The sequence below is a fragment of the Microcaecilia unicolor genome, chromosome 1 (genome assembly GCF_901765095.1).
Source record: "Microcaecilia unicolor chromosome 1, aMicUni1.1, whole genome shotgun sequence".
NCBI classification, from domain to species: Eukaryota; Metazoa; Chordata; class Amphibia; order Gymnophiona; family Siphonopidae; genus Microcaecilia; species Microcaecilia unicolor.
In genome coordinates, this window is record NC_044031.1 from 81,070,750 (window position 1) to 81,098,042 (window position 27,293).

The following is a 27,293-nucleotide window of genomic DNA, read 5'->3' on the forward strand; positions in this document are numbered from 1 at the left end:
CCTGGAGGGCCACAAACAAGGCTGGTTTTCAAGATACACCTGTAAATGAATCCTGAGAAAGCAGGTAAATCTGCTTCATATTCATTAAGACTATTCTGGACTTGTCTGTGGCCTTTATTGCACCATGTGGCAGGTACAGCTCTGGCCAGAATGCATGGGCTGTGTGGGTCATTATCTGCTGTTATTTACTATTTTATGTTACTTGTTGAAAATCCTGCTCAACTATTTTGATACTTGCCCTGTTCCCCCTGTGAATATTGTACTTATTGAGAACCCCCTAGTATAGAACATGTTTTCTGACGTATATTACAATAGTATTAAAAAAAAAAAAAAGACCAAAAACAAGAGGGGTGCATTTTTTAAACTACAGTACCTTGCCAAGAAGTCCTTTGTCTCTAGATAAGAAGCCACCACTGTTCTTCACTGCTACATCTAGTGTTCTTCTTTGTACATCCTGAAGTGAAACGCTGAAATCAAAGCTGGAGCAGAGGTAAGAAGAAATCAAATTTTCTGCAACACTACCAACATTTACAATTTTTTTCTTTTCATTCATCTTGCAGGGGCGTAGTTAGACCTTGCGGCAGGAGAGGGCCAGTGCCCGAGGTGGGGGGAAACATTTTGGTCTGCCCCCCCCCCCCCCCCGCCTCACCACCGCCTCAACATCACAATTTAATACCTTGGTTGGTGGGGGTCCCCAACCTATGCCAGCTGAATCCTTCATCCAGCACCGGTCTCGACGCCACCGCATTGCCTGACCTGCTCGCTCTTCCCCTCACGTTCAGCACACTTCTTTTAGTGAAATTGAGCATGCTCAGTTTCACTAAAAGGAACGTGCTGGACGTGAAAGGAAGTGCGAGCAGGGCAGGCAATATGGCGGCGCCAAGACAGGCACTGGATGAAGGCTTCAGCTGGCGGGGGGTTGGGGACCCCAGCCAACAAAACCAGGGGCCCAGAAGAAATTTGGGGGGGCCCAGGCCCCCTTGGCCCCATGTACCTACGCCACTGCTTGTCTATGTGTCTGGACTGGATTGTAAGGTCCAGAGATTCTCTCTTACATGTTACCTATACAGTTATACGTACATCTAGTAATTCTAGAGAAATATGTAGGAATATATGTGCTTCCAAAGGTCTGTATTCTCTTGTAATGCAGCAGATACTGTAAGTATGTAGAGTGCTTATTGAACTGCCATGATATTCATGCACCAGAGCCTACAACCCAGTAGTAGAAAAAGTAAAAAGAAGAGGATTGGGCTGTAAGGAAGCTATGAATAGAGATTAAAATTTTTTTTGTCTTCTCTCAATACTTAAGCGAATTAACAGCATGGGCCTTAAAAACGACATTAAGGTAAACTTTGCAGGGAGGTGGTTGTGATGCTTATAGTATGGCTGTATCGAGCTTCCAAGATGACACTAGGGTAACTTACACAGAGTGACCAAGATTAAAAATCAAAGTTCAATGGGCTTGGGGAGGCTGGATATTTTTCTTTGCTAGTTTTGGTCACTGTAAGGATTATCACAAAGCTGAGAAAAAGACACAGAAGGGAACCTGGTGCTGGATTTTGAGCTATTTTGCAAAAAACATAACGGATGGTAAGGAATAGCATAGCCCACCAGTACAGTCCTACCAAGGCATGCTTAGGACTTGAGGGCAGTAGTAGAAAAGGGGTTGAAATCTGAGATAAAGCACATAGAGTGGTAGGAAGCTGCAGCTGAGTTGATTATTGAAATTTATATGCTCATCTCTGAAACTAGAAGATTTGAAATTGAGTAGATTGTATGGGCTAATCTGGTCTTTTTCTGCTGTTATTTACTATGGTACTATAACATTTTAACATGGTTTGAATGTAGGAAAACGTGTTACCGCTATCTGGTATTAATATGAAATCTTACTAAATAACTAAGATACTTTACTCTCTGAAGAAAGCCAAGTAAAAGATCAACAAAGGTTAACTGGATACTCCCTTTTACAGGCAAGACACTCACGTTATACCACTACTATTTTGGTTTTATTAAACCTTCATATGTAGTGTCTTACATTTATATGAAGTCTCAGTGGAATGCTCAGTTTTCTGTTAGACTATTGCACAAACAGAAACATCAAAAAGGAAGAAGCATGATTTACCCCACACACAATCAAACCAAAAGCACTAAGGTGAGCATAGCAACATATTACAATTAATTCAATGAAATCAGGACAGCCTCAGCTTCAACACTCAGAAAAGGTATTATACCAAAACTAGGATAAAAGGCCCGTTTCAGAAAGCAATGAAACTGGCGCTAGCAAGGTTTTCCTGAGAGTGTGTGTGTGAGAGTGAGCGTGTGATAGAGAGAGAGTGAATGTGTGTGTGTGACAGAGAGAGTGAGACTGGGTGTGAGAGTGTGTGTGTGAGAATGAGAGTGTGTGTCAGGGCCGTGCCAGTGCCTCCCCTCCCCTCCCTCCCAGTTGGACGGTTTTCCTGCCCCCTCCCTCCCTCTGTCTCTCCCAGTTCCAGGGTGCCCTTCCTCCCTCGGTGCCCTCCCTCCCAGTTCCAAGGTGCCCTCCCTCCCTCCTAGTTCCAGGGTTTGGGGTCCCAGTTCCAGGGTTTTTCCTCCCCCTCCCTCTTTCCCTCCCCGTTCCAGGGTTTTCCCTCCCAATTCAAGGGTTTTCCCTCCCCCTCCCTCCCACCCAGTTCCAGGGTCCTCACCCCCCCCTCCCAGCCTCCCTCCATCCCTCCCAGTTGCAGGGTCCTCCCTCCCTCCCACAATACCCTCTTCAACCCTTCACCTTAGTCTCCTTCCTCACCACTGCTTTAAAAAACAAACAAACAAAAAAAGCGCTGTATGGTGATTTGCACTGGCAGTGCTTCTGGGCTTCCTAGGAGAGTGGGAGGATTCCTCTCTTTGCAGCGCAGCCTTCCTGAGGCGCCTGGATGCTAGCAACTGTGAGAGTCTGCATCTTTCCTTCTACGGAAGCACTAGCGCAGTTCAATGCACATCTGTGACAGCAGAGATACTGAAACGCTGCTCCTGCTGTGGGCAGCGGAGAGCAGCATCAGGAGGCTGTCCGGGGGGTGCTCGTCGTCAAGGCTTGTCAGCACGGTGGTAGATTTGGGCGAGTCTCTCTTCTTTCCTTGCTCCTGCAATGTCGGTGGCCATTTTGGATTCCCAGGCAACGAACATCGCGGCAGCGGGGAGTGCATTGCAAGGTCCCGAAAAGGTTTTGGGGGCGTTCTGCTTATGAATTTTGAGGACGGGACCCTTGCAGGTGGCGCAAAGAAAACAGTGACGTGTGGTCCTAACCTTGCTCCTGAAATGTTTAGAGGTGGGCACGCGGCGGCATTGCGGAGCGAAGTCCTAGTTTTTTTTCTGTTTTCCTTACCCGCCCTCGACGTCATGATGGTTTGACGCAAGGGCGGGGCGACTCAGCGATGCAATTCGTTGAGTGTCATTGCTCTGCCCTCGACGTCATGACGTTTTGACGCGAGGGCAGGCCAGACACTCATGGGGAAAAATTCCGATCTACACCACCACGGAAGTTGCAGACTTTGCAGCATCCGGCTTCATTAGAACGTTGGGGTTGTGACTTATGTGTGGATGGGGCGTGGCTGAAGGCGGGTCTATGAGTGAGAGTAAGTGGTGCATGAGTGAGAGTGAGTGGTGCTGACAGCCTTGCCTACCAACAGTGCAGGGCTTCAGTGTTTCCCTGCCACAGAGTGAGCTTCAGAATGTTGGAGGTGAGAATTATTTATATAGATGTGTTAAAATGCCATTATTTCCTAGATGCAAAGGCACTTGCATAATTATTAACCTTCAAAATATATGTTTAGCTGGTTTTAAGACATTTAAAAAATGCTTTTATTTTCACTTTTGTCTGTTCATTTGACCCATCTGTGAGTGATGTTAGATGTCATCATGGCCAGGACAAGACTCGTCAAAATGTTTCATTAGTATTATGCTAACACTGTATTATATCTCTGTTATTTGAATTCAGTGCCATTAAATGTATATTTTTTGATACTCTTTCATGATAGTCCTATTATTAGGTTTTGATTTGCTGTTTTCAAGTTTACCTTATTTATTGTATTTATGTTTATATTTGGTCATTTTAATATTGATATGCTATTAACAAAATTTAAAGTTTTATGTTAAATTGTACCTGCTATACACCACCTTGGGTGAATTTCTTTATAAAGGCGCTTAATAAATCCTAATAAATAAATAAAATAAAAATATTTATTGGGATTTATTAAGCACCTTTATAAAGAAATTAGAACATTCAACTAACTTTCACAAGAGACAGGTGGGGGGGGGGGGGAGGGGGAGGGGCTAGTACAATTCACATCTTGGTAGGGTTTTCTTTTGCTTTTTTTCCCTAGTGAGTTTAGTTCTTATGAATTGTGCTGAACTGACAGTGCTGGAAACAAACATTCCCCATAGAAAACTACTGCAGTACGAGTAAAAGTTTCTCCAATCTACCACTCCAGTAATGTACTTCAACCCCACTCTGGAAAGGTCACCTCACCTCTCAACCCTCTTATTCTTCTGGCTTACAGGGGCATTCTCAAACAAGTCATTTAGGGCCTCTTTTACAAAGTCACACTACCAATTCTCAGTGCAGCAAATGAGAGAAAGCCCATTCAATTCTTATGGGCTTCCTCTCATTTGCCACGTGGGAATCACTAGCGCGGCTCTGTAAAAGAAGCCAACAAATCAGAGCATCATACTACATTTCGAGATATCAAGTGGAAGTCCATGGCTGCCAGCTGGCTAGCTTTATTTCAGTCACCGCTGGAAAAGTAATCTGCGATAAGTTGAACTTAATATTGAGAAGAAGGAACAAAGAGTAAACTATCAGAATTCTGCTTTAAATAGACTTGAACAGACAAAAGAAAGAAAGAAACCCAATCGCTGACCAAAATAAAATGAACTGTAGCACAAAGTGGCAAGAATAAAAGTTTAAGACAGTAGATGCCTGGAATTGCTAACAGAAAAATAAAGCTTGTGCTGGGGCAGCTGCACAAGTTGTTCTGAGCTCAGAGAATTATATCTGTCTTGATACCTTTAGATGACATCACTGACTTTTGTGGCTGACTTCCATTCACCTTGTCAATGGAGAAATGCGGGTTGAGTGTGAGAGAAAAAATATCAGAGTGAGAGAGATGGAGTGGGAATAATGGGGTCAGACTTGAAGGGATGGTATAAGTAGGTATTTGAGGCAGTGAGTGAAATGACATTTTTGAAGGCTCAGAGTCACTGGGAATAATTGGGGAGCAGAAACATTGTGGGAAAGGGAAGTGGTGTGAGATATAGAGAGAGAATGGTAGGGCGAAACAGTGGGTTTCTGAGCCTATGAACTGTACTGTTTTGCTGATGACATGTTTTTCTCCTGGTTGTTTTGCTGATATGTGTTTCTTTTTGTTGACCAGCAGATGGTGATTATTTTCTTTAAAGCTGTACTAGAAGTGACAGTTTATTTTCTTTTTCCTGCCTGTGAGGTAATTTGTCAGTCTCAGTTTGGAAGTAGAGGGGAATAGACCTGCCTGCTGAGACCCTGTAATCAGTTATATTGTGTAACTGGCGAACAGCCATATTTCCTGTACTTTCCAGGCACTATTTAGGTAGTGATAAAATGTTTACATAGTTTATAATTAATCCTATTTCAGTTACGTTATTGTGTGCTGTTTTTCCCATCTGTTTTATAGTTCACTGTTCAATATTTTTATGAAAATAAACATAATTGTTTGCTCTGCTTGTCTGGACTGACTAAGAATCCTGGTGGTTTGTAGTTTGGGTCTGTGGGTGATTTCTGGGAATTGTGGGACCCTGGGAGTGTGGCCTCCAGTAACCTAGAAATCACTGGGGATAATTTGAAAGTGGGAGACTCGCAAAGAGACGGTTGTGACCCAGTCAGTGGGAGGAGGGTGCTAGTGTAGAGCACAAGTAGCAGGCAGACCTGAGCTGTGCTGCAGACAGACCCTCCAGGTGGTCGGAGGGGTAGTCCCAAGTGGGTGACTAGGCATTTCGTCACAGATGGCTGTTAGGAAAATCAATCCAGGTAGGAGACAGAAAGGGAGGGGGAGGGCACATAGAGAGAGATCGAGGGTTGAGAGGTAGTAATACAGAGGATAAAAGGGAAATGAAGCACTGGGCAGGTCGAATTGGAGGGTGAGATGTTAAAAGAAAAAAAGGGTGAATGGACAGAAAGAAAAAAAGGTAGTGCTGAAAAGGAAATTTCTAGAAACAGGAATACAATGAAGAATGAAAGAGAAAGGTCAATATCAGAGACAGATGTAAGAGAGGTAAGAATGAAATCAAGAGGCAAAGAAGAAAAATAAAATGGAAAGGAGAGTCTAACAAAAGTGTTAGAAGACTGAAGGTCAAGTGGAAACAAAGGGGGAAATATTCAGTCCACAGCAGTCAGTGTTTTTATAAGCACTGACCACTATGGGCTAAATTAGGCCTGGATATTCAGTGCTGGCACCTCTCCAGGTACCAGTACTGAATATCTGAGTACTGCCAATATTCAGTGCTCTAGCCGGGCATAGTCTGGGCAGCACTATATGCAGACCAACATTCCTGGCTAGCTATCCAGGCACCAGCACTGAATATCTGCAGTGCCTGGATAACTCCACCCAGGGTTGGCCCCGCACTAACTGGATAGTGCCACGGCAGCCAGTGCTAATATTCAGCAGCACTAGCTGGTTAAGTGCCTCTGAATATTAGTAGTTGGGACGGCCAGCACAATTTAACTGGGCAGGAATCACTCAGTAATTTGATAGATACCAACAGTTATGGTGGGAAAATGTATTTATCAGACATTACCTATATTAACTTGTTAATATAGACCACTAGGAAAACTTTTTGTATGGGATTGGGATAGCGGTGTTCTATTCATTAGCTTGAGAATATGACTAAGAGAAATCTATGAAGACAAAGAACAGTATTACCAAAATTAAAATTTCTTTGGAAGATGTGATCCTTTATTAAAAACCTAACGTGCTCACCTTTCACCCTCAGACTGCGTCAAGTGTACAATGATACAGCAAATCCCAGTGTCAAGCACAAGGTTGTTTGAGTTATAGAATACAACAGCAATGTAAAACTTCTCATACAATACTCCTCACACATTACAGCATAAGTCTGAGGGAACCAGCTTAAGTGAAATACTTGCATTTGATCTAAAACTGTTGTAACGCCGTTAAAAAAGCATTAAAATTCTGACATACCTTTGATCAAACACTGGATTTAAGGTCTTTTTTGACACATGTGTTTTTCTTCTTCCTGATCTTCTTTTGTCAGGTAGTAGATACATTCTTACGTAAGGATCAGAACCTTCCTCCGAAAATGCAATCAAATTTCTGTGACAACAGATTACAAGTGAAGGTGAAGCAGCACAAAATTCACATTCTGACAATTTTCACCATTGTTCAATACACATATTCTTCAGTTGTTTTATATGAGAGGCATGTTGAACACATGCTTACAGGTATTATTTGGCAAATGTATAATTGACTTATCTATGTATTTAAAAAAAAAACAAATAGATATCAGTCTGTTTAAATTACTAAATGGTCAGATAATTATTTATAAATGGTGGTAGGGGAGCAGTGAGCCAAACGTTTATCTGGATCACAGTGATACTAAGCTGCAACCCTGAAAACTTATAAACATAGAAACAGAAACATAGAAACAAGACAGCAGATAAGAGTCGTTAAAGTTTAGTGTAAGCTTGCTAAATAGGAGCCTTAACTGAATGGATAGTGCCAGTACAGTCAATGACCTACATTCAGTGCTGATAACTACAGGAACAACAATGCTGACCGCACGTTTCAAGCTAAACGTTGGCGCTGGCATTTAATTTAAGTCAGTGACCCCGCCAGCTGAAAAGTGGCCTGAAAGTTGTCGAACAGTGATGTGAAAAAGTATTTAACCTCTTCTTGATTTCCCCTATTATTTCATGTATGTCGCGTTGAATGGTTTCTCAACTTTAATCAAAATATATTAGACATAGGGAGTCTGAGTAAACACAGTTTTGAAATTATTATATCACTTATTTAAGGAACAAAGTTATTCTACACCCATATGACCCATGTGAAAAGGTAACTGCTCTTAAACTTAATAACCGATTGCACCACCTTTAGCAGCAATAATTGGAACAAAACACTTCCTATAATTTGATATCAGTCTTTCACATTGCTGTTAAGGAATATTAGCCCACTCCTTTTTGCAAAACTGCTTTAATCCAGACACATTTGTAGGTTTCTTTGCGTAAACTGCTTGTTTCAGGTCCTGCCACAGTCTCTGCTGAGTTCAAGTCAGGACTTTAACTAGGCCAATCCAAAACTTTTTGTTTCTCCTCAGTCATTCAGATGTATACCTGCTTTTGTGTTTTGGATCATCGTCTTGCTGCATAACTCAATTATGCTTCAGTTTCAGGTCATGGACAAACGACTGGAGATTGTCCTTAATAATTTTCTGGAACAGTGCAGAATTCATGGCTCCTTCAATAATGGCAACTTTCCAGGTCCTAAGGCAACAAAGCATCCCCACACCATCACACTACCACCATGTTTAACTGCTGGTATGATGTTCTTGCTGTGGAATGCTGCACTTGCTTTACACCAAACATAATGGGACCTGTGTTGTCCAAAGAGTTTCACTTTTGACTTATCTATCCAAAGAACGTTATCCCAAAAGGCTTGGACATCATCCAAGGGTATCTTTGCAAATGTGAGATGATGTATTGATGTTTATTTATTGCATTTGTATCCCACATTTTCCCCACCCATTGAAAGGTTCAATGTGGCTTATATGTTACAAGGAGGGCAGTTTCAGAATTCAATTCTATTGACATTTAGTTCTAATGCAAATGGATATCATAACTTAGATTGTGTTTACAGGTATTGTTGAGGGATGGGTAAAAGTTTGTGAAAGTGATGCATGCTACTCTTGGATAGTGGTGGTGTCCACTTTGCTACTCTCCTATGACGCCCATTTTTGTCCAGTCTTTCTTATTACACACTGACCTTAGCTGAGGCTAGAGGGGCTTGCAGTTCTTTGGTTGTATTTCCAAGATGGTTTGTGACTTGACTTCCTGGATAAATTGTCGCTATGCCCTTGGAATAATTTTGGCAGACTGGCTGCATCTGGGAAGATTCACCATGTACCAAGTCTTCTTCATTTGGAGATAATGGCTGTCATTGTGGATTGGTGAAGTCCCAAAGGTTTAGAAATGGTTTTGTAACCCTTTCCATGCTGATATATTTTAACAACTTTTTATCTCATACCATTCTTGTTGAAACTTTGTGGTGACTACTTCATTCTCATGATAAGGTTCAATATATGGTGATGTTTAGATTCAACAGGGCTGGTTACAACCTAGCCTGGCTGTATTCAATCAAATGAATCTAATTATCAATTAAGTTTGGTCAATTGAGCAGCCAAGGGGGCAGTTACTTTTTCATATGGGCGATAAAGGTGTTGGATAACTTTGTTTCTTAAATAAAAGGACATAATAATGTAAAAACTATGTTATGTGTTTACTCAGGTTCTAATATTGCATTTTGTTTAAAAATCAGAAACCATTCAGGAGCCCTTTTTCTAAGCGTTGGTAAGCACTAATGCGTGCTTACCACATGCTAAAAAGCACTACCGCGGGATGTGCTCAGGCATCCCACAGGGAGTTTGGAGGCAGAGACTGGGCGTGCCCTGTGCTAATCAGCAAACTGCCACAGGCTGCAGATTAGCGAGTGGCCATTAATGGAAAAAAAGAAAGGTGAAATTAGATCTTACCTGCTAATTTTCTTTCCTCTAGACCCTCCAGACCGGTCAAGACGCATGGGTTATGTCCTCCTACCAGCAGAGGGAGACTGAGAAACACTGAGCTTTTGAATACTGTATATATAACCTGTGCAGTACATCCACTAGCCAGTATAACCCTGACAAAGCAGAGAAACCAAAACCACCAACTACAACTAAGAACCCTGTACGTGGTCACTGCCAACTGGACACTTTCTTCATTTCTTTCATTGTGTCCTTTTAATTGTGAGTGCTTCTACAGGTGGACTCTGAAACACGGTCACACCTACTCAGACTCATAACAACCAAAGTCTGAAACTATAGAAATCACACTCAACAGCTGCCAAGATAGAAAGGAGAAACCAAACCTCCTGGCCTCCAGTACAGACAGGGCGGGCCTTGACCGGTCTGGAGGGTCTAGAGGAAAGAAAATTAGCAGGTAAGATCTAATTTCACCTTCCTCCACGACCCTCCAGACCGGTCAAGACGCATGGGACGTACCCAAGCAGTAAGATCCTAAGGGCAGGACCCACGTAGGCCAGAGGTCAACACTGCAGCCCCAAAGTCTGCCTCCTCCTTGGCATGTATATCAATCCTGTAATGTTTGACAAACGAATGCAATGATGACCAAACCGCCGCCCGACAAATATCTAACGGCGGAATCATACTACTCTCCGCCCAGGAGGTCGCCATACCCCTGGTAGAATGAGCCGAAAATTCCTTAGGCACCACGCGACCCTTCAGCAAATATGCCGACGCAATTGACTCCTTCAGCCATCTCGCTATCGTAGCTTTGGAAGCTGCCGCGCCCTTTCTAGCACCACCATGTAGAACGAACAAACGATCCGACCGTCTGTAGTGCCGAGTTCTGGAAATGTAACAGCGCAAGACTCTTCGCACATCTAACTTGGCCAGACGCCGCTGTTCCGCATCCCCCGCCAGATCACCCAAAACTGGCAAAGAAATAACTTGATTCACATGAAACTCTGACACCACCTTGGGCACGAAAGACGGTACCGGACGCAACAACACCTTCTCCTTGGAAAAGGACAAAAAGGGTTCTCTACAAGACAAAGCCTGAAGCTCCGACACCCGCCGGGCTGAAGTAATAGCCACCAAGAACACCGTCTTTAAGGACAGATCCTTATCCGAAACAGAAACCAAGGGCTCAAACGGTGGCCTCACCAAAGCCTCCAGCACGAGATTCAAATCCCACGGAGGTACCATCCGCCGCCGGGGCGGACGCAGTAACTTAACGCCCTTCAAAAATCGCACCACATCCGGACTAGAAGCTAACGACTTCCCCTGTATCTTCCCACGAAAACACGACAAAGCCGCCACCTGCACCTTCAAAGAAGACAGAGCCAGACCCCTGTCCATACCATCCTGCAAAAACTCCAAGACATCTGTTACCGACGACCGAAAGGTCAGAACTCGTCTATCTACATACCAATGCTCAAATACTCTCCAGACCCGGACATACGCCAACGAAGTGGACTGTCTACGCGAACTCAACATGGTATTGATAACTCTGGACGAAAAACCTTTCTTCCTTAACTTGTGCCTCTCAATAGCCAGGCCGTAAGCGAGAACCGATCCTGATGTGGCATAATTATCGGTCCCTGACACAACACCACTGATCCTGCCAACGGCAGAGGATCCGCTACTGCCAATCGGACCAGATCTCCGTACCACGGCCGACGCGGCCAATTCGGGGCTACCAAAATCACTTGACCGGGGTGCCGAGCAATGCGCTGAACCACTCGCCCGACCAACGGCCATGGAGGAAACACATACAGCAACTCCCGCGGCCAAGGCATCAGAAGCGCGTCTATGCCCTCCGCCCGAGGATCCCTCCGCCGACTGAAAAACCTCTGAACCTGAGTATTGTGGGCGGTTGCCATGAGATCCATCACGGGAAAGCCCCAGACCGAGACAATGCGATTGAATACCGACCGATGAAGTGCCCACTCTCCGGGGTCTAGAGCATGCCTGCTTAGATAATCTGCCTCCACGTTGTCTACTCCCGCCACATGTGCCGCGGAGAGCGCTAGAAGATGGACCTCCGCCCATTGACACAACAGCGCCGCCTCCTCCGCGACCGCCTGACTCTTTGTGCCCCCCTGACGGTTTACATAAGCCACGGCGGTGGCGTTGTCGCAGAACACCCGGACTGCTTTTCGCAACAGAACACTCTGAAACGCCAACAGCGCCAACCGAATGGCCCGAGTTTCCAAACGATTGATGGACCACCGAGCCTCTATCTGGGACCATCGACCTTGAGCTACCTGCCCGAGACAATGAGCTCCCCAGCCCTGAAGACTGGCGTCTGTGACGAGCACTACCCACTGTGGCGTCTCCAACGGCATTCCCTTGACCAGATTTCCCGGGTCTAACCACCACCGGAGACTGAGGCGTGGGCTTACCGACAGCTGAAGGCGCACGTCCAACCCCTGCGACAGGGGTGACCACCGACTGAGAAGGGCTGACTGCAACTGCCGCATGTGCGCCCGGGCCCACGGCACTACCTCGATGGTGGCCGCCATCAAACCCAGAACTTGCAGATACTCCCGGGCCGTCGGGGCCGCCTCCGACAGGAACAGACGAATCTGATCCTGCAACTTGCGAATCCGAGGGCCCGGCAGAAAGACTCGACCGTTCCTGGTGTCGAAAAGCACCCCCAGATACTCCAGTGACTGCGACGGCACTAGGTGACTCTTGGCGAAGTTCACTACCCAGCCCAGAGACTGAAGAAACTGCACCACCCGCACCGTGGCTACTTCGCTCTCCGACCGAGACTTGGCCCGAATCAACCAATCGTCCAGGTACGGGTGCACCAGAATACCCTGCTTCCGCAAGGCCACCGCCACTACCACCATGATCTTGGAAAAGGTACGAGGTGCCGTTGCTAAACCGAAAGGAAGAGCACAAAACTGAAAATGCTTTCCTAAAACCGCAAAGCGCAGAAAACGCTGATGAGCGGCCCGAATGGGGATGTGCAGATAAGCCTCCGTCAAATCCAAAGACGTGAGAAACTCCCCTTCCTGCACCGCGACAATGACCGACCTCAATGTCTCCATGCGAAAAGAGGGGATTCTGAGAGCTGCATTGACTGCCTTCAGATCTAGGATAGGCCGAAACGCATCCTCCTTCTTTGGGACCACAAAATAGATTGAATAACAGCCCAAGCGGCGCTGCGCAGGAGGCACCGGGACAACCGCTCCCAGATTGATTAAACGAGCCAGAGTGTCCCGTACCGCTTTCCGCTTGAGCCTCGAATGACAAGGCGACTCCAGAAACCTTTCGGGAGGCGAGCCGTCGAACTCCAGAGCGTAACCGTCTCGCACCACCTCGAGGACCCATTGGTCCGCGGTGATTTGGGCCCAGTCCTGGTAAAACAGACTCAGACGAGCCCCTACTCGAACCAGAGCCTGGGCCCGCACACCTTCATTGCGAAGTACGCCCCAACACCTGTCCTCCTGTGGGGAAATCACGCCCTCCGCGCCGATTGCCCCGAAAGGACTGAGTGCGCTGAAAGAACCGACCTCTAAAAGGGCTACTAGTCCTCCCGGGTCTATACCGGCGCGCCTCCTTAAACCGTCCTCCGAAGGAAGACCCCCTGGCAGCCGTCTTAGGACGAAAATCCGGAAGACGAGGGGCCTTAGCATCACTGAGTCCGCGCACCAACTTATCCAAATCCTCACCAAAAAGCATGGACCCCTTAAAGGGAAGCGAACAAAGCTTGGCCTTGGAAGCCGCATCTGCGACCCAACCTCGCAACCACAGTGCTCTACGTGCCCCCACCAGCATAGCCATATTCTTGGCCGAGGCACGGAGCAAATCATAAAGCGCATCCGACAAAAAGGACGATCCCATTTCCAATTTGGCTAACTCCTGCACCCCGGAGGTCCCAACCTCCACCGAATCATCAAGCAGCTTCTCGGCCCAGCGGAAACACGCCCTCGCGACCAGCCCCCCACAAACCGAGGCCTGCAGGGCCAGGGCCGACAAATCGAAACTCCGCTTGAGAAAGGCCTCTAGCCTCCTATCCTGGGGGTCCCGGAGAGCAGTCCCTCCGTCTACCGGAATCGCCGTGGCCTTAGTAACTGCTGTCACCACCGCATCTACTGTGGGAGCCTTAAAGGAATCTCTATCTTCCTGTGGAAGCGGATACAGTCTAGACATTGCTTTAGACACTTTACAGGGAGAATCCGGCGAGTGCCACTCTTGAAACACCATATCCCGGATGTCTTTATTCATAGGAAAAGACCTAGCCTGCCGCTGAATCCCCTTAACCAGGGGATCCACCTGTCTCGCCTCCCCCGAAGACGCCTCTGGCTGCTCAAATTTAAGAGTTGAAGAGACCTGCTCAATAAGTTCCGCAAGCTCCTCCCTGTGGAAAATCCGCACTACGGAGGGGTCCTCCCCAGGAACCACTACCTCCGGATCCTGAGAACCCTCAAATCCCTCAGGGTCCCCTACATCACTAAAAGCACCTTCAGAACCGATAGAAGAGAAACACTCCTCTTCGTCCCACTCAAACCGAGGCCTTTTTGGCACTGCCGAACTAGGCCCCTCCCCCAAAGGAGCGGGTCCCGCTTTCCAGGCTTGATAGAGAGACCAAACAAATTCCGGCGGAAAACCAGCGCCGCCTGTACCCTCAGGCACTCCCTTCTGTATCGAAACGGCAGCCGCAGGCACAAAACCAGCTGATTCCGCAGGACGCGCGGAATCCAAAATGGCGGACGTTCCCGCCAAAACTACACTCGCTGGAGCCGGCCCTGCCGATGCTCCTGCCGGCCCGGACACCCCCGTACTCGCTGGTACTTCCGCACTCAAGACCGGGGGCGTCGCCACCGACGAGGTTTGTTTCAGATCGCCGCACCACCGGCACTGACCTCCAGGAGCCTCTACTCCGCGGCGCGAACACGCGCGACAGCGAAGGAGTTTGCCTGTCATGGCCCCGATCTCCCAACACGCTGTGCACAAAACGGCGCCAAAGACTTCTCTCACACACCGCTCCCCCAGCACAGCCACTAGCACTGCTCTCACTCGCAACGAACAGAGTATGAATCTGCCGTCCGTTCCTATGAAGGAAACACTTCAGCTCTCTTAAAGAGACAGCACCCAAATTTCTTTTTGGCAGCTGAGGAGTGAGGGCTCTCAAGGCTACAATATAAGAAAAGCAGCCGAGGCACAAAGCTGCCAGCGTCTCCACAGAGAGCAGCACAGGGGGAGGGACCTGCACACAGGTGTAACACCCCAGGGGGGAAAAACTGGGCCCCACCGGACCCAGGGCCCCGAAGCACTTTTTTTTTTTTTTTTCAACCACGTACAGGGACTATAGAAAACACCTTAAATTTGTCAACCAGATAATAAATTTCCTGACCGTATAATCCAGCTACCTCACCGGACTATTGAAGACTGCACAGGCTGTCCCTCTACCTCTGCTGAGACTGAGAAAATACTGGCTAGTGGATGTACTGCACAGGTTATATATACAGTATTCAAAAGCTCAGTGTTTCTCAGTCTCCCTCTGCTGGTAGGAGGACATAACCCATGCGTCTTGACCGGTCTGGAGGGTCGTGGAGGAATTGTGGCTATTTTATAGTTGTGCTAAAAATGGCCTCAGCACGCGGGAAATCCATGCGCTAAAAATAGCACAGGCCACTTTTTAGCGCAGACTAGCAAAAGGACCTCTTAGTGTCACTTATACTCAGTAACAGGGGAAAACAGGAAGGAGGCATCACTGCAATGATGCTTTCCTGGAGCTGATGAAGGTAAGAATTATTGTTTTGACTGTCTGGTTCTTGCTACATATGACTAAGTGGAACTGACATTTCAGTCACTGTGCTATGGCTTTTTTCAGAAAAACCACAGTATGATGGCTGAAATATTGGTTCCCCTTACCTGGGGCACAGCAAGACCCAGACAGCCACAACAATAATGACGCCAGTTGCTGAAGCCTATGAAGAGATAAGCATACTTAAACACTGAGCAAAATCTAACGCCTTCATACTCATTTACCACCATCAACAAATAACGGAATATGACAGCAGAAAGACTACAAGGCCTATTCACAATCCCTTTTTCTCTTCCTTAGATCTTGTGCTTGTACTAGGCTTTCTTGATTTCAGATACTGTGCTTTTCTCCATTACTTCTACTTAGAACCATTTTCCATTCATCCACCAACCCTTTCTATGCAGAAGTATCTCCTTAGATTACTCCTGAGCTTACCCTCTTTCACCCTAATCCTACAACCCCTCATTCCAGAATAAGTGGCAAAGCTCTTATTTATATCTTGGAGGTATGTCTATCAAATCCTCCTAATACTGCTTTTTCTCCCAGGTATACATAATTCAGATCTTTAGGTCTGTCCCCATACAATGAAGTCTTTTGAAAGGACTTATAACTGGGATTTGTTTGGAACCATGGGCTGCAGCTCTCTCTTCATGCCTCATGCTCTGGATTTGGCAGACAGTGTTTACAGTTCAATCTTCTACAGCAGGCTTGTCCATGTTTAGTCTTCAAGGACTACAAACAGGCCATATTTTCAGGATAAACCTAATGAATGTGTGACAGATTTGAATGCCCACTACATCCACTATATGCAAATCTCTCACGCATATTCATTAGGGATATCCTGAAAATCTGTTCTCTTTGTAGCCCTGAGGACTCAACCTAGTCACTGAGGCACACCTAGACATACTAGCTTACAGACTCATAGGAGTTCTTTTACTAAGGTGCACTGAAAAATGGGTTGCGGTAGTGTAGGTGCGACTTTTAGGCGTGAACAGATCCATTTTTCAGTGCGCCTGTAAAAAAATGCTTTAAAAACATTTTTGACGAAAATGGATGTGCGGCAAAATAAAAATTGGCACGCATCTATTTTGGGTTTGAGATCTTACCGCAAGCCATTGACTTAGCATGTTAATTATGCGGTAATTGCCTACGTGCATCAAATTGGAGTTACCGCCCAATTTTCGCCATGCACCAGAAAATAAAATATATTTTCTGGCACGCGTAGTGGATGCGCCTAAAAAACGAAATTACTGCATGGGCCACACGGTAACCGGGTGGTAAGTCCAAACTGGCATGCGTTGGGCGCACATAGGCGCTTACGTGGCATAGTAAAAGGGCCCCTATGCCAATAACAACCATATAATAGAGAATCATAACTGGGCAAAGGTGCCATATTCAGACCATAACAAACTTACCTTCACATGTCAATAGAAAGAGAATGGCAAAAACAGAGAACCAAGGACAACACACACTGCCATAACCAGAGGAAAAGTGGACATTCATAGCTTCTGGTCAACAGCAATGAATGTCTAAACAAACATAATACCCACTAACATTCACTTCATGAGAAACTGGGACGAACTAAGTGGAAACACACTAAACGAAATAACACCACTCAAAATGAAAACTAAGAGGAGGAGTGGAGGAGTGGCATAGTGGTTAGGGTGGTGGACTTTGGTCCTGGGGAACTGAGGAACTGAGTTCGATTCCCGGCACAGGCAGCTCCTTGTGACTCTGGGCAAGTCACTTAACCCTTCATTGCCCCATGTAAGCTGCATTGAGCCTGCCATGAGTGGGATAGCGCGGGGTACAAATGTAACAACAACAAAAAAAAACAACAACTGTGCACCTGGTTCAACAAGGAACTATTAGAGAAGAAAAAACTGTGCAGGAAACTGGAAAGAAAATGGACCAAAAACAAATCAGACATGAACAAAACCATATGGAGGAAGGCCCTAGGTAAGTACAAACACACCATAAAAAGAGCCAAAGCGGAATACTACAGAACATACATATGCCCAGAAGAGATAACTATGAAACAAATAAATGAACTAATGAAAAACGTACTGAACACAAAAGCTCTGTAATGTCAAATTAAAAATCACCAACAGCAGATGAGTTAGCACAATGTTTAGAAGAAAAAAACCCAATAAAAATAAGATCAAACCTAGCTGTAACACCAACAATACTCAGATTTCCTACACGAATGTGAAACCAACAAGGACCATATCAAGGCAGACAGAATCGGGTCCTCCTTTAAGATACCAACAACCAGCTCAGTTAAAGCACTATTAACAAAATATGCACATGTCAATTTCCTATTAGATAGCTGCCCAAACTACATGATGTAAAACCCACCAGATTGGTTCATCAAACGCTTAACATATAGAATACATGTTCTCGAAAGGCCATTTCCCTTCAGACAAGGGCAACATCATACTCACTCCAATCCCTAAAGATGCCACCAGAAATATCAGTGAACTCACTAATTACAGACCAGTGGCATCAATACCACTGCTGACAAAAACAATGGAGGGACTGGTAGCGCAACAATTAATGGAATACCTAATGCACTACTCAGTCCTTCACAGCTCCCAATAAGGTTTCAGACCATGCTATAGCACTGAAATAGTCATAACCACCCTGATCACAAAATTCAGAAGAATAATAAGCCAAGGCCAGTGAATACTACTACTACAATTCAATATGTCAAAGCGCCTTCAACCTAGTAGATCACACAATACTAATGACCCTGCTCGACAACATAGGAATAACTGGAGCAGTAGCAGCATGGTTCAACGCTTTTCTAAGAACCAGATCCTACCTTGTCAAGATGTCCAGTTAATTTTCAGCCTCCTGGATCCCTGAATGCGGGGTCCCCTCAGGGTTCCCCGATATCACCAATACTATATAATGTCCTGATGGCTCCACTTGGCAAGCAACTGGAAATAAATGGTGTTAAACCCGTTCATATATGCATACCTGTCAACAACAGCATCACAGAGATACTGGATAAGGCCCAAAAAGGACTTGACCTCATGGAAAACTGGGCCACAACTGTCAAACAAATTAAACCAAGATAAAACCAAACTCCTGGTTTTATCCAGCCAGCAAAATCCCACTACTTACTAAAACCTCATAATAAATCAACAATCTTACACAACTGAAAAACAAAAATATTGGAATCATTCTCAACAAACATCTGACCCTTGCAGACCAAGTTGCTGCAATCACATCAAAAAGCTTCAAAACACTATTTCCCCAGACAGTCATTCTATCTCATAGTACAAATGCTGATATTGTCCCAACTAGACCACTGTAATGCAGCATATGTAGGCTGCAAATAAAACCTATTACAATCGTTGCTGACCATCAAAAACACAGCAGTGAGATTGATATTCAAAATAATAGAGCAACTCCACTACTCATAATGCTACATTGGTTCCCTATCAAGGCCAGACTATTTTTCAAAACCAGCACAATCATCTTCAAAATACTGTTTGGCATGCCACCGAATTACATGCTAGACAAGATCAAACTATCACCAAGACATGCAAACCCAGAAACCAGAGGTTACCTACTACTTCACCTGCCCAACTGCAAAAACCTACTATACAAAGTCCACCCACAGAGCGGGATTTAGCTACCTGGGCTCAAAATGGTGGAACTCAATTTCCAAAGTCATAAGAAGCATCACAAACTACCTCCAGTTCAGAAAAGACCTAAAGACCTACTTCTTCAGGACATTCCATGCGTAAAATACACACTAATCATTCTGGAACAATACACAACTAACTGTAATGTATCTTTTCATTTAAGAAATGAACTAAATCTTCTCAAGAAACCCAATGACTATTCCATATGCACTAATAGTTATCTTGCCAACCAGGGTAAAACACAGCATCATACAACCTTGTAAGTGTAATTGAATCAATGTAATCTCTAACAACTGTTAAATGTAAACCACATTGAACCGAAACTCGTTTTTGGTTAATTGTGGGATACAAGTATAAATAAATAAAACAAACAAACTTGGACAAGCTGTTCTATAGCCCTCATCAATTTCTGACTGTATTATGCTCTAGCAGCTGTCATGGTGCACATGCCATTAATTTCCCTCCCTCTCCCAGAGGGCGAGAGTTTAAATATTGAAAAGGCAAGAAAAACTGTTAATTATAGCACTAACAAATTAAAAATACATAATATAATGTGCTGCTGGCACTTACGTTTACTTGGGATTTGATATACCACTTTTGCTAATAAAAGGTCAAAACAGTGAATAATCATACTATTACATAAAACAAATTAGGAACAGAAAGGAATTCCATTTAAGACAGGAAAGATCATATAGATATATAACTTTTCCTGTGAAGGTCCAAACAGTGCAAGAGTCCAGAATTTAAAAGGCCAAACGCTTCAAAATTAATATCCATTATGCCCCTACATCAAGGTGTCATATTTATGCTTATTTTGAATTCTGAGCATAATTATTTTACCACTACTGAAACAAAGTGGCAAAATGATCATTGCTGAACACAGATCACCAATCTCAAGCCACATATAAAGTGAATAAATTTGAGGTATTTAAAAATTCTTATGGTGTATGAAGAGACTATGGATCCTGACCTGCTAGATTGTTATCACCAAATATAAAATAATTGCATAGCTGACATCTCACTGATAAGCTGCAAAGAACTTTTCTTCTTACAGAAGTCTAGTGTTTACTGCATTCTAGTGATATTGAAAGAAAATAGGAAATAGTATTCATAGCAATATTAAAACCCTTAGTTTTATGGTTCAGCTCATAGACACCAGATCATTACACCACAGTGGTTTGGGTGGATTCTGCTTAAAGACCATATACCTGCAGGCAGCAGACCTGATGCACGTTTTAATAAGTGCTAATGGAATGCTTTAGAAGACAGAGACCCTTCTGCTTTTATTTAAAAGTAACAAGTACAAGAAATGCACAGTAACAGTACAGGAAATGCATTTTAACATCCTAGAGCAGTGTTTCTCAACCTAGTCCATGAGGAACACCTAGTCCCATCCTGTTTTCAGGATATCAACAATGAATATGCATAACGTAGATTTACATACTAAGGAGGTAGTGCATGCAGATCTTATGCATAGTCATTACGGATATCCTGAAAACTGGATGGGACTAGGTGTGCCTCAAGGATTGGGCTGAGAAGCAGTGTCCTAAAGATCTCTGTTTTGCTTACCCAGGAGCCAAGAAGTTCCTTTGTCACTGACTATGACAACACTTGTATCCCTTTTTCTCTCTTCTCTATCCTAACAGTGACAAGCAAATAAAAAACATACTCACCGGCAGGAATGCACAACCACAATAAGCCTGTTTCTCTGAGAGCTGTGCCGAATTGTTAGCTGAATTTGGCCCAATGGAGACTGACCCAATGTTGTTCCACTGTAGAAGGCGGGAAGAGAACATTAGCATTAGCCAGATATAGGTACTTGTTATTCGACATATGCTACATGGAAGCTGAGGTTTGTAACAGCTCATTCAAAAGATACATTGGAAATATTCCTAGTTATCTCAAAAAGCATGGGGGTCACCAGGAAAATTGCTCTTACAACACCACTTTATAAAATGACGTAAAAGGATGTCTCTCAGTCCCACTCCTAACTATTCCTGACAGATTTGTTCCGAACTTATGAAACTAGGCTGCCGCAGCATGTGTGTATACGACCTAATGCAGAACAGCTGTTCTCTGCAAACAGCAGGATTAATCAGTCACACAAGTGGGTGACATCTTCTGATGGTACTGAGATGTAACAGCTCTCCCAAAGCTCAGAACTAGGTTTGGAGCATGTGCACCTCCCATGCAGTTCCCTCAGTCTTCACACTTTAAAGCTTAGAATCAACTCAGGGGAAGTGGGCAGAATTATCAGATTAACCTGCACTCTATGGAGAGCACGTTACAGGTAAGAACTCTGTTTTCTTGTCAATTAGGGGGATCAGCCAGACAAGTGGGTAACTCCCAAACTCAGGGCTGCTCCAGCATCTGAGAGATTTGTCCCACTGTTGAAGAGAAACCTGCTGAAATAATTATAAGGTGTGTGTAGTTCACATGGACAGTTTAAATCTGAAGGCACTACCCTTGATTGAAGAATGGTCCAGACAGTAATGTAAGTATACCTAAGGAGTAAGAATGTAGCTGTTTTACAGATGTTTTCTAGTGATGCAGACTTGAAAAATTATCATGACTGCACTGATTCTGATTTCATAAGGCTTAACTCTGGTAGTTTTAAAATACCACCTAGAGCTGCCATACTGGGTCAGACCGATGGTCCATCTAATCCAGTATCCTGCTTCAAACAGTGGCCAAACCAGAATCCCAAAGATTAGCAAGATTCCATGCTACTAATTCCATGTCTATCTTAATAGAAGTTTATGAACTTTCCTCAAGCAACTTGTCTACATTTTTTTTTAAAGTGACAAACGCTGGGGTATATATTTTATCGTCCGGTTTTGTTTGTGTTACCTAAGTATACCTAATGAAAACCTTCAGAATTTCTAAATGAATACACTTCCGTGATGCTATTGTGCTTAAAAATGTTTTCTTTTTTTTTAATATATGCAATAGTGCTCAGTGAAGAGGGCCGTCCTGCAGGACTCTTACACAGTATAACTGTGTTACCTCGCCCAATATGACATCATAGCACTCCAACCTCCTTCTCTATGTGCCATCAATAATGTTTATTATTATTATTATTTATTGCATTTGTATCCCACATTTTCCCACCTCCTTGCAGGCTCAATGTGGCTTACAATACATCATGTATGGTGGAGATGTATAAGAAATAGACATTTAGTATTACAGAAAGATCTTGGGTAGCATGATAATGATAAAGCAAGATATTAGTATAACAATCAAATATTATAAGACAATTCTGGATATATGTAGAGGAGTTCACATTTGTTGGTCTTTGTGGTATGCCTTGTTAAAGAGATGGGTCTTCAATAGTTTGTGGAAGTTAGTTAATTCATGGATCGTTTTTAAGTTGCGCGGCAGCGCATTCCAGAATTGTGTGCTCAAGTAGGAGAAGGTTGACGCGTTAGTTTGTATTTTTGACCTTTGCAGTTGGGGAAATGAAGATTAAGGAATGTACGGGATGATTTTTTAGCATTCCTGGGTGGTAAGTCTATCAGGTCTGACATGTAGGCTGGGGCATCTCTGTGAATGATTTTGTGAAATAGGGTACATATTTTGAACGTGATGCGTTCTTTAAGAGGGAGCCAGTGTAGCTTTTCTCGTAGGGGTTTAGCACTTTCATATTTTGTTTTACCGAATATGAGTCTAGCTGCCGTGTTCTGGGCTGTCTGGAGTTTCTTGATTATATGCTCTTTGCAGCCAGCATAGAGTGCGTTGCAGTAGTCTAAATGACTGAGTACTATTGATTGTACTTACTGATTGATTGATTTACTGGCGCCAACATCCAATTTCATGCTTTAAAGATGGCAGAGCAAGAAAACACTTTACTTATCTTCAGATGTAGTGCCAGTGCATCCTACAGGAGTCCTTGTCTCAACGTGTGTCCATCTATAAGAAACTGTAAAAATACAATGGGCTCAACGTCCATCAATTACAGTCCACAGTGCTTTTAGGTTCCCGTTCCCTACAAGCGGGCATGTTTCGCGCTAGGCGTCTTCAGGAGAACGATTTGCTGAATCTAAAACAAGAGTACGTCTGTATACTATGATTGTATCGAGCATTTCACAGTATCGCAAATCCCGTAAGCATAATTTCTCCCTTCTACTTTCATATTTAAAGATTATAAATAAAGTTGAATTTCTGACAACCCTGTAGCGGGAACCGCACAGTCTCAGCTTACCAACAGCCAGAAGCCGGTGCATGCACATAAATCACATCATTCAGCCATTTTAGCTCATTATATAGACAAGGGGAAGTAGTACACCCACCAGTCGATTTCTTTGTTCAAACCACGTGGGGTCACTGTCTGCCATTGGTAGATTAACCTTTGTTCTTTCCTGAGTAGCATAGACATGATGTTACCCGTGGCATTTAAAGGTATTTGGTGCAATATAACAAATATAAGGTCCGATTCATGATGATACATTTCCGCCCAGTGTGATACTAGTGGTGCTTCCTTTTTCAGAATGCGGAGGTTGCTCAAATGTTCCGCTATTCTATCCTTCGGACCTTATATTTGTTGTTTGTCAGAAATTCAACTTTATTTATAATCTTTAAATATGAAAGTAGAAGGGAGAAATTATGCTTAAGGGATTTGTGATACTGTGAGATGCTCGATACAATCATAGTATACAGACGTACTCTTTTCTTGTTTTAGATTCAGCAAATTGTTCCCCTGAAGACGCCTAGCGTGAAAAATGCCCACATGTAGGGAATGGGAACCTAAAAGCACTGTGGACTATAATTGATGGACGTTGAGCCCATCGTATTTACAGTTTCTTATAGATGGACACACGTTGAGGCAAGGACTCCTGTATGACGCACTGGCACTACATCCGAAGATAAGTGATTTCTTGCTCTGCCATCTCTAAAGCATGAAATTGGATGTTAGTGCCAGTAAACATTATTGATGACACATAGAGAGGGAGGTTGGAGTGCTATGATGTCATATTGGGCAAGGTAATACAGTTATACTGTGTAAGAGTCCTGCAGGACGGCCCTCTTCACTGAGCACTAGTGCATATATTAAAAAAAAGAAAAAATTTTTAAGCACAATAGCATCACGGAAGTGTATACATTTTTTTTAAAGCCAAGTTATGTTAACTGCTTTTACCACATCCTCCAACAACCAGTTCCAGAGCTCACCTATTCATTACGTGAAAAAAAACATTTTCTCCTATTTGTTTTAAATGTAACTTCATGGAGTATCCCCTTGCCTTTAATATTTTTTGAACAATTAATTCTCGTTTACTCTACTCCACTCAAGATTTTGTAGACCTCTATCATATAATCCCTCAGCCATCTCAAGCTGAAGAGCTCTAATCTCTTGTCTTTCCCCATATAGGAAAAGCTAAAGCTCTAATTATTTTGGTTGCCCATTTTTGAACCTTTCTCTAATTCCGCTATATCTTATTTATTTGAAATGTTTGGCATAATGCCTTTCACTAGTTATATCAAGGAGGTATACAATATGTAAAATAAGAAACAATATAAGACATTATAAATCAAACACAGATATTAACTAACAAAAAAAAAAGAACAAACATAAACAGCGAGGGTGATGTATAGCACAAGTTTAAGATACATTGACCAGAATTGCACACAATACTTAACGCGAGATCATACCATGAAGTGATATAGAGACATTATAATATTCTTTGCCTTATTTTCTTCCTTCCTAATACATTTTTCTTGCTTTCTAATAACTCCTAACATTGTTTTTTTGGCCACCACCACACACCAAGCAGACAATTTTAATGTACTGTTCACGACGACACCTAGATCTTTTTCTTGGGTGGTGACTCCTGTTGTGGAACTTAGCATCAAGTGGCTATGACTTGTTAGGTGCCACCACCAATTTCCTAGTGTACACAATTTGTACATATTTTGAAGTCAAGGGGGGAGAAGGAGTTGCATAAACTTTGATAAGCAAGAGCTTATTTATAGTCCAGAGCATTGATGCTTATGAAGACTAGGATAGAACATAGGCAAAACAATCTCCTCACTGAAATAGGTGGTCTAGCTAATAATAACAATCAGTTTTTACAGACCACCAAAACCAGACGCTCAGGATGGTTGACAAATAATATATTAATTTGTACAATTTAACATATGAGCTGAAAGCTGAACAAATTTTAACAAAAAAAAACCTTCTGATACAACTATGTTTTTAATAATTTTCTAAAACTGCACCCTCTAGTCTTAATTCAAGGGATGGGGAGTTCCACAATTGCAGAACAACTGCTTCAGTGGAGGTTGAACCAATAGCTTCTTCAAGCTCGGAAATCAGCTTTAAGTGTGTCTATGTGGTACTAGGAGGCAATTGAGTTTTGTCAGAATTTCTATAAAGTTAGAGGAAGAAGACAACTCAGCCTATGGTGAATTCATCCTGTGCAAGCCAACTTGAAGGCATCTGCTTTGAGCAGCAGAGGTAGCTTAGTGTTTTCATGGCTGGTGAACAAATCTATTTGAGGTATTCTCCAGTGCTGGAAGATTGATTGGACCACATCTGGAACCAGCAACCACTGATAAGATTGTAGAATTCTGCCAAGTCTCTCTCTCTCTCTCAGAGTTTTGCTCTCAGGGGATGTAGATGGTCCAGATGCATATGTGATCAACAAACCATGAAATCCCACATCCAGGCTGTTTTCTCAGTATAGTCAATGAAATGTAGTCCTTCTTTGTTTATGGACATAGAACATTCTCTCTTGACTATTTGAATCCGCACTGATTGACCCTGAAGATGGCACGCAAATACCCAAACAGAATAAAATGTTGCTCTCAGCAACAGATAACTGAAAAGTTCTCTTAGCAGTTGCTTGGATGCCTTCTGTATGTTGAAGACTCCCCCAATCAATGTTTGAAACATTTGTGGAGAGCAAACAATGATGTTGTGGTGTAAAGGGGAATCCTTTGAGTAGGCTGTATTCTGTGGTCCACCATTGAAGAATAGCTTGTAGATAAGCAACATTAAAAACCTAGCAGGATAACAAAACTTTTGTTCATGTGGAGGGGCATTTTCGATATGACGTCTAAGTCCAACTTTAGACATTTTGAAAGAACATCCAAAATTCATGTGGGGAATACAGCCATTTTCAAATATTTGCTAGATGTTTTTGTGTTCTGTGCATTTATGTTTTCAGTCCATATTTGGAAAAGAAAATTCAATGAAAAATGCACATAATCAAGTCATTGGGATATAGGAGGAGCCAGCATTCTTAGTAGACTGGCCACACAGACATCCCAGGAGAGTAATGAGGCACTGCAGTGGACTTCAAATAAATGCTATTAGGTACACATCTCATCGTTGCTCCCTTATCTTGTCTGCTAAGCCCCCCCCCCCCCCAAAAAAAACACACTACCCCCAACTGTACCACTACAATAGCCCTCTTGGGTGAAGGGTGCATCTATATGTGGGTACAGTGGGTTTCTGTTAAGTTATGGAGGGCTCACAGTTTCCACCACATGTGTAACAGGTAGGAGGAGGTATGGGCCTGGGTCCACCTGTGTGCAAGTGCACTGTACCCATGATTAAACTAATGAACTAATACAGGGACCTGCATGCTGCTCTAATGGACCCGAGTATAACATCTGAGGCAGGCATAGAGGCTGGTAATGTTCTTACTCATATTTTTGAGGGGTGGAAGGGGTTAGTGAACATTGGGGGAGTAAGGGGAGATCATCCGATTCCCTCCAGTGGTCATCTGGTCATTTGGGGCACCTTTTTGAGCCTTATTCATTATAAAAACAGGTCTAGCGCAAAACGTCTTAGTTTTAGTCCTGTACAATTTTGCTTTGTTCCATTACGGCTGAAAAACATCCCAGTGTTAGGAACGCCCAGATCTTGCCCTTAACATGCCCCCTTGTAATCTGAATACATTTCTGATGAACTTCATAGAAAAATGTCTAAAAATTAGTTTTGAAAATACCAATCTAGAATTTTTTGTGAGAAAAATGTCCAAAGATTTATAACACTTTTTAGACGTTTTTTTCTCTTTTGAAAATGAGCCCCATTATGTCCTCCGCATTTTGAGACT

General features: G+C 43.6%; 1 protein-coding gene across 2 annotated transcripts in view; it reads right to left on the reverse strand.

Annotated features, from left to right (window-relative positions):
* The window catches only part of ESYT2 (extended synaptotagmin 2), a 362,124-nt gene that overhangs the window by 32,750 nt on the left and 302,081 nt on the right, over positions 1–27,293 (reverse strand). For both annotated transcript variants that reach the window (XM_030198737.1, XM_030198732.1), the window contains 3 exons: positions 20,910–21,008; positions 7,206–7,337; positions 374–479 (listed from right to left, as the gene is read on the reverse strand). In XM_030198737.1, the coding sequence (XP_030054597.1) occupies positions 374–479; positions 7,206–7,337; positions 20,910–21,008 (337 nt within the window). The remainder of the gene's footprint in view (positions 1–373; positions 480–7,205; positions 7,338–20,909; positions 21,009–27,293) is intronic.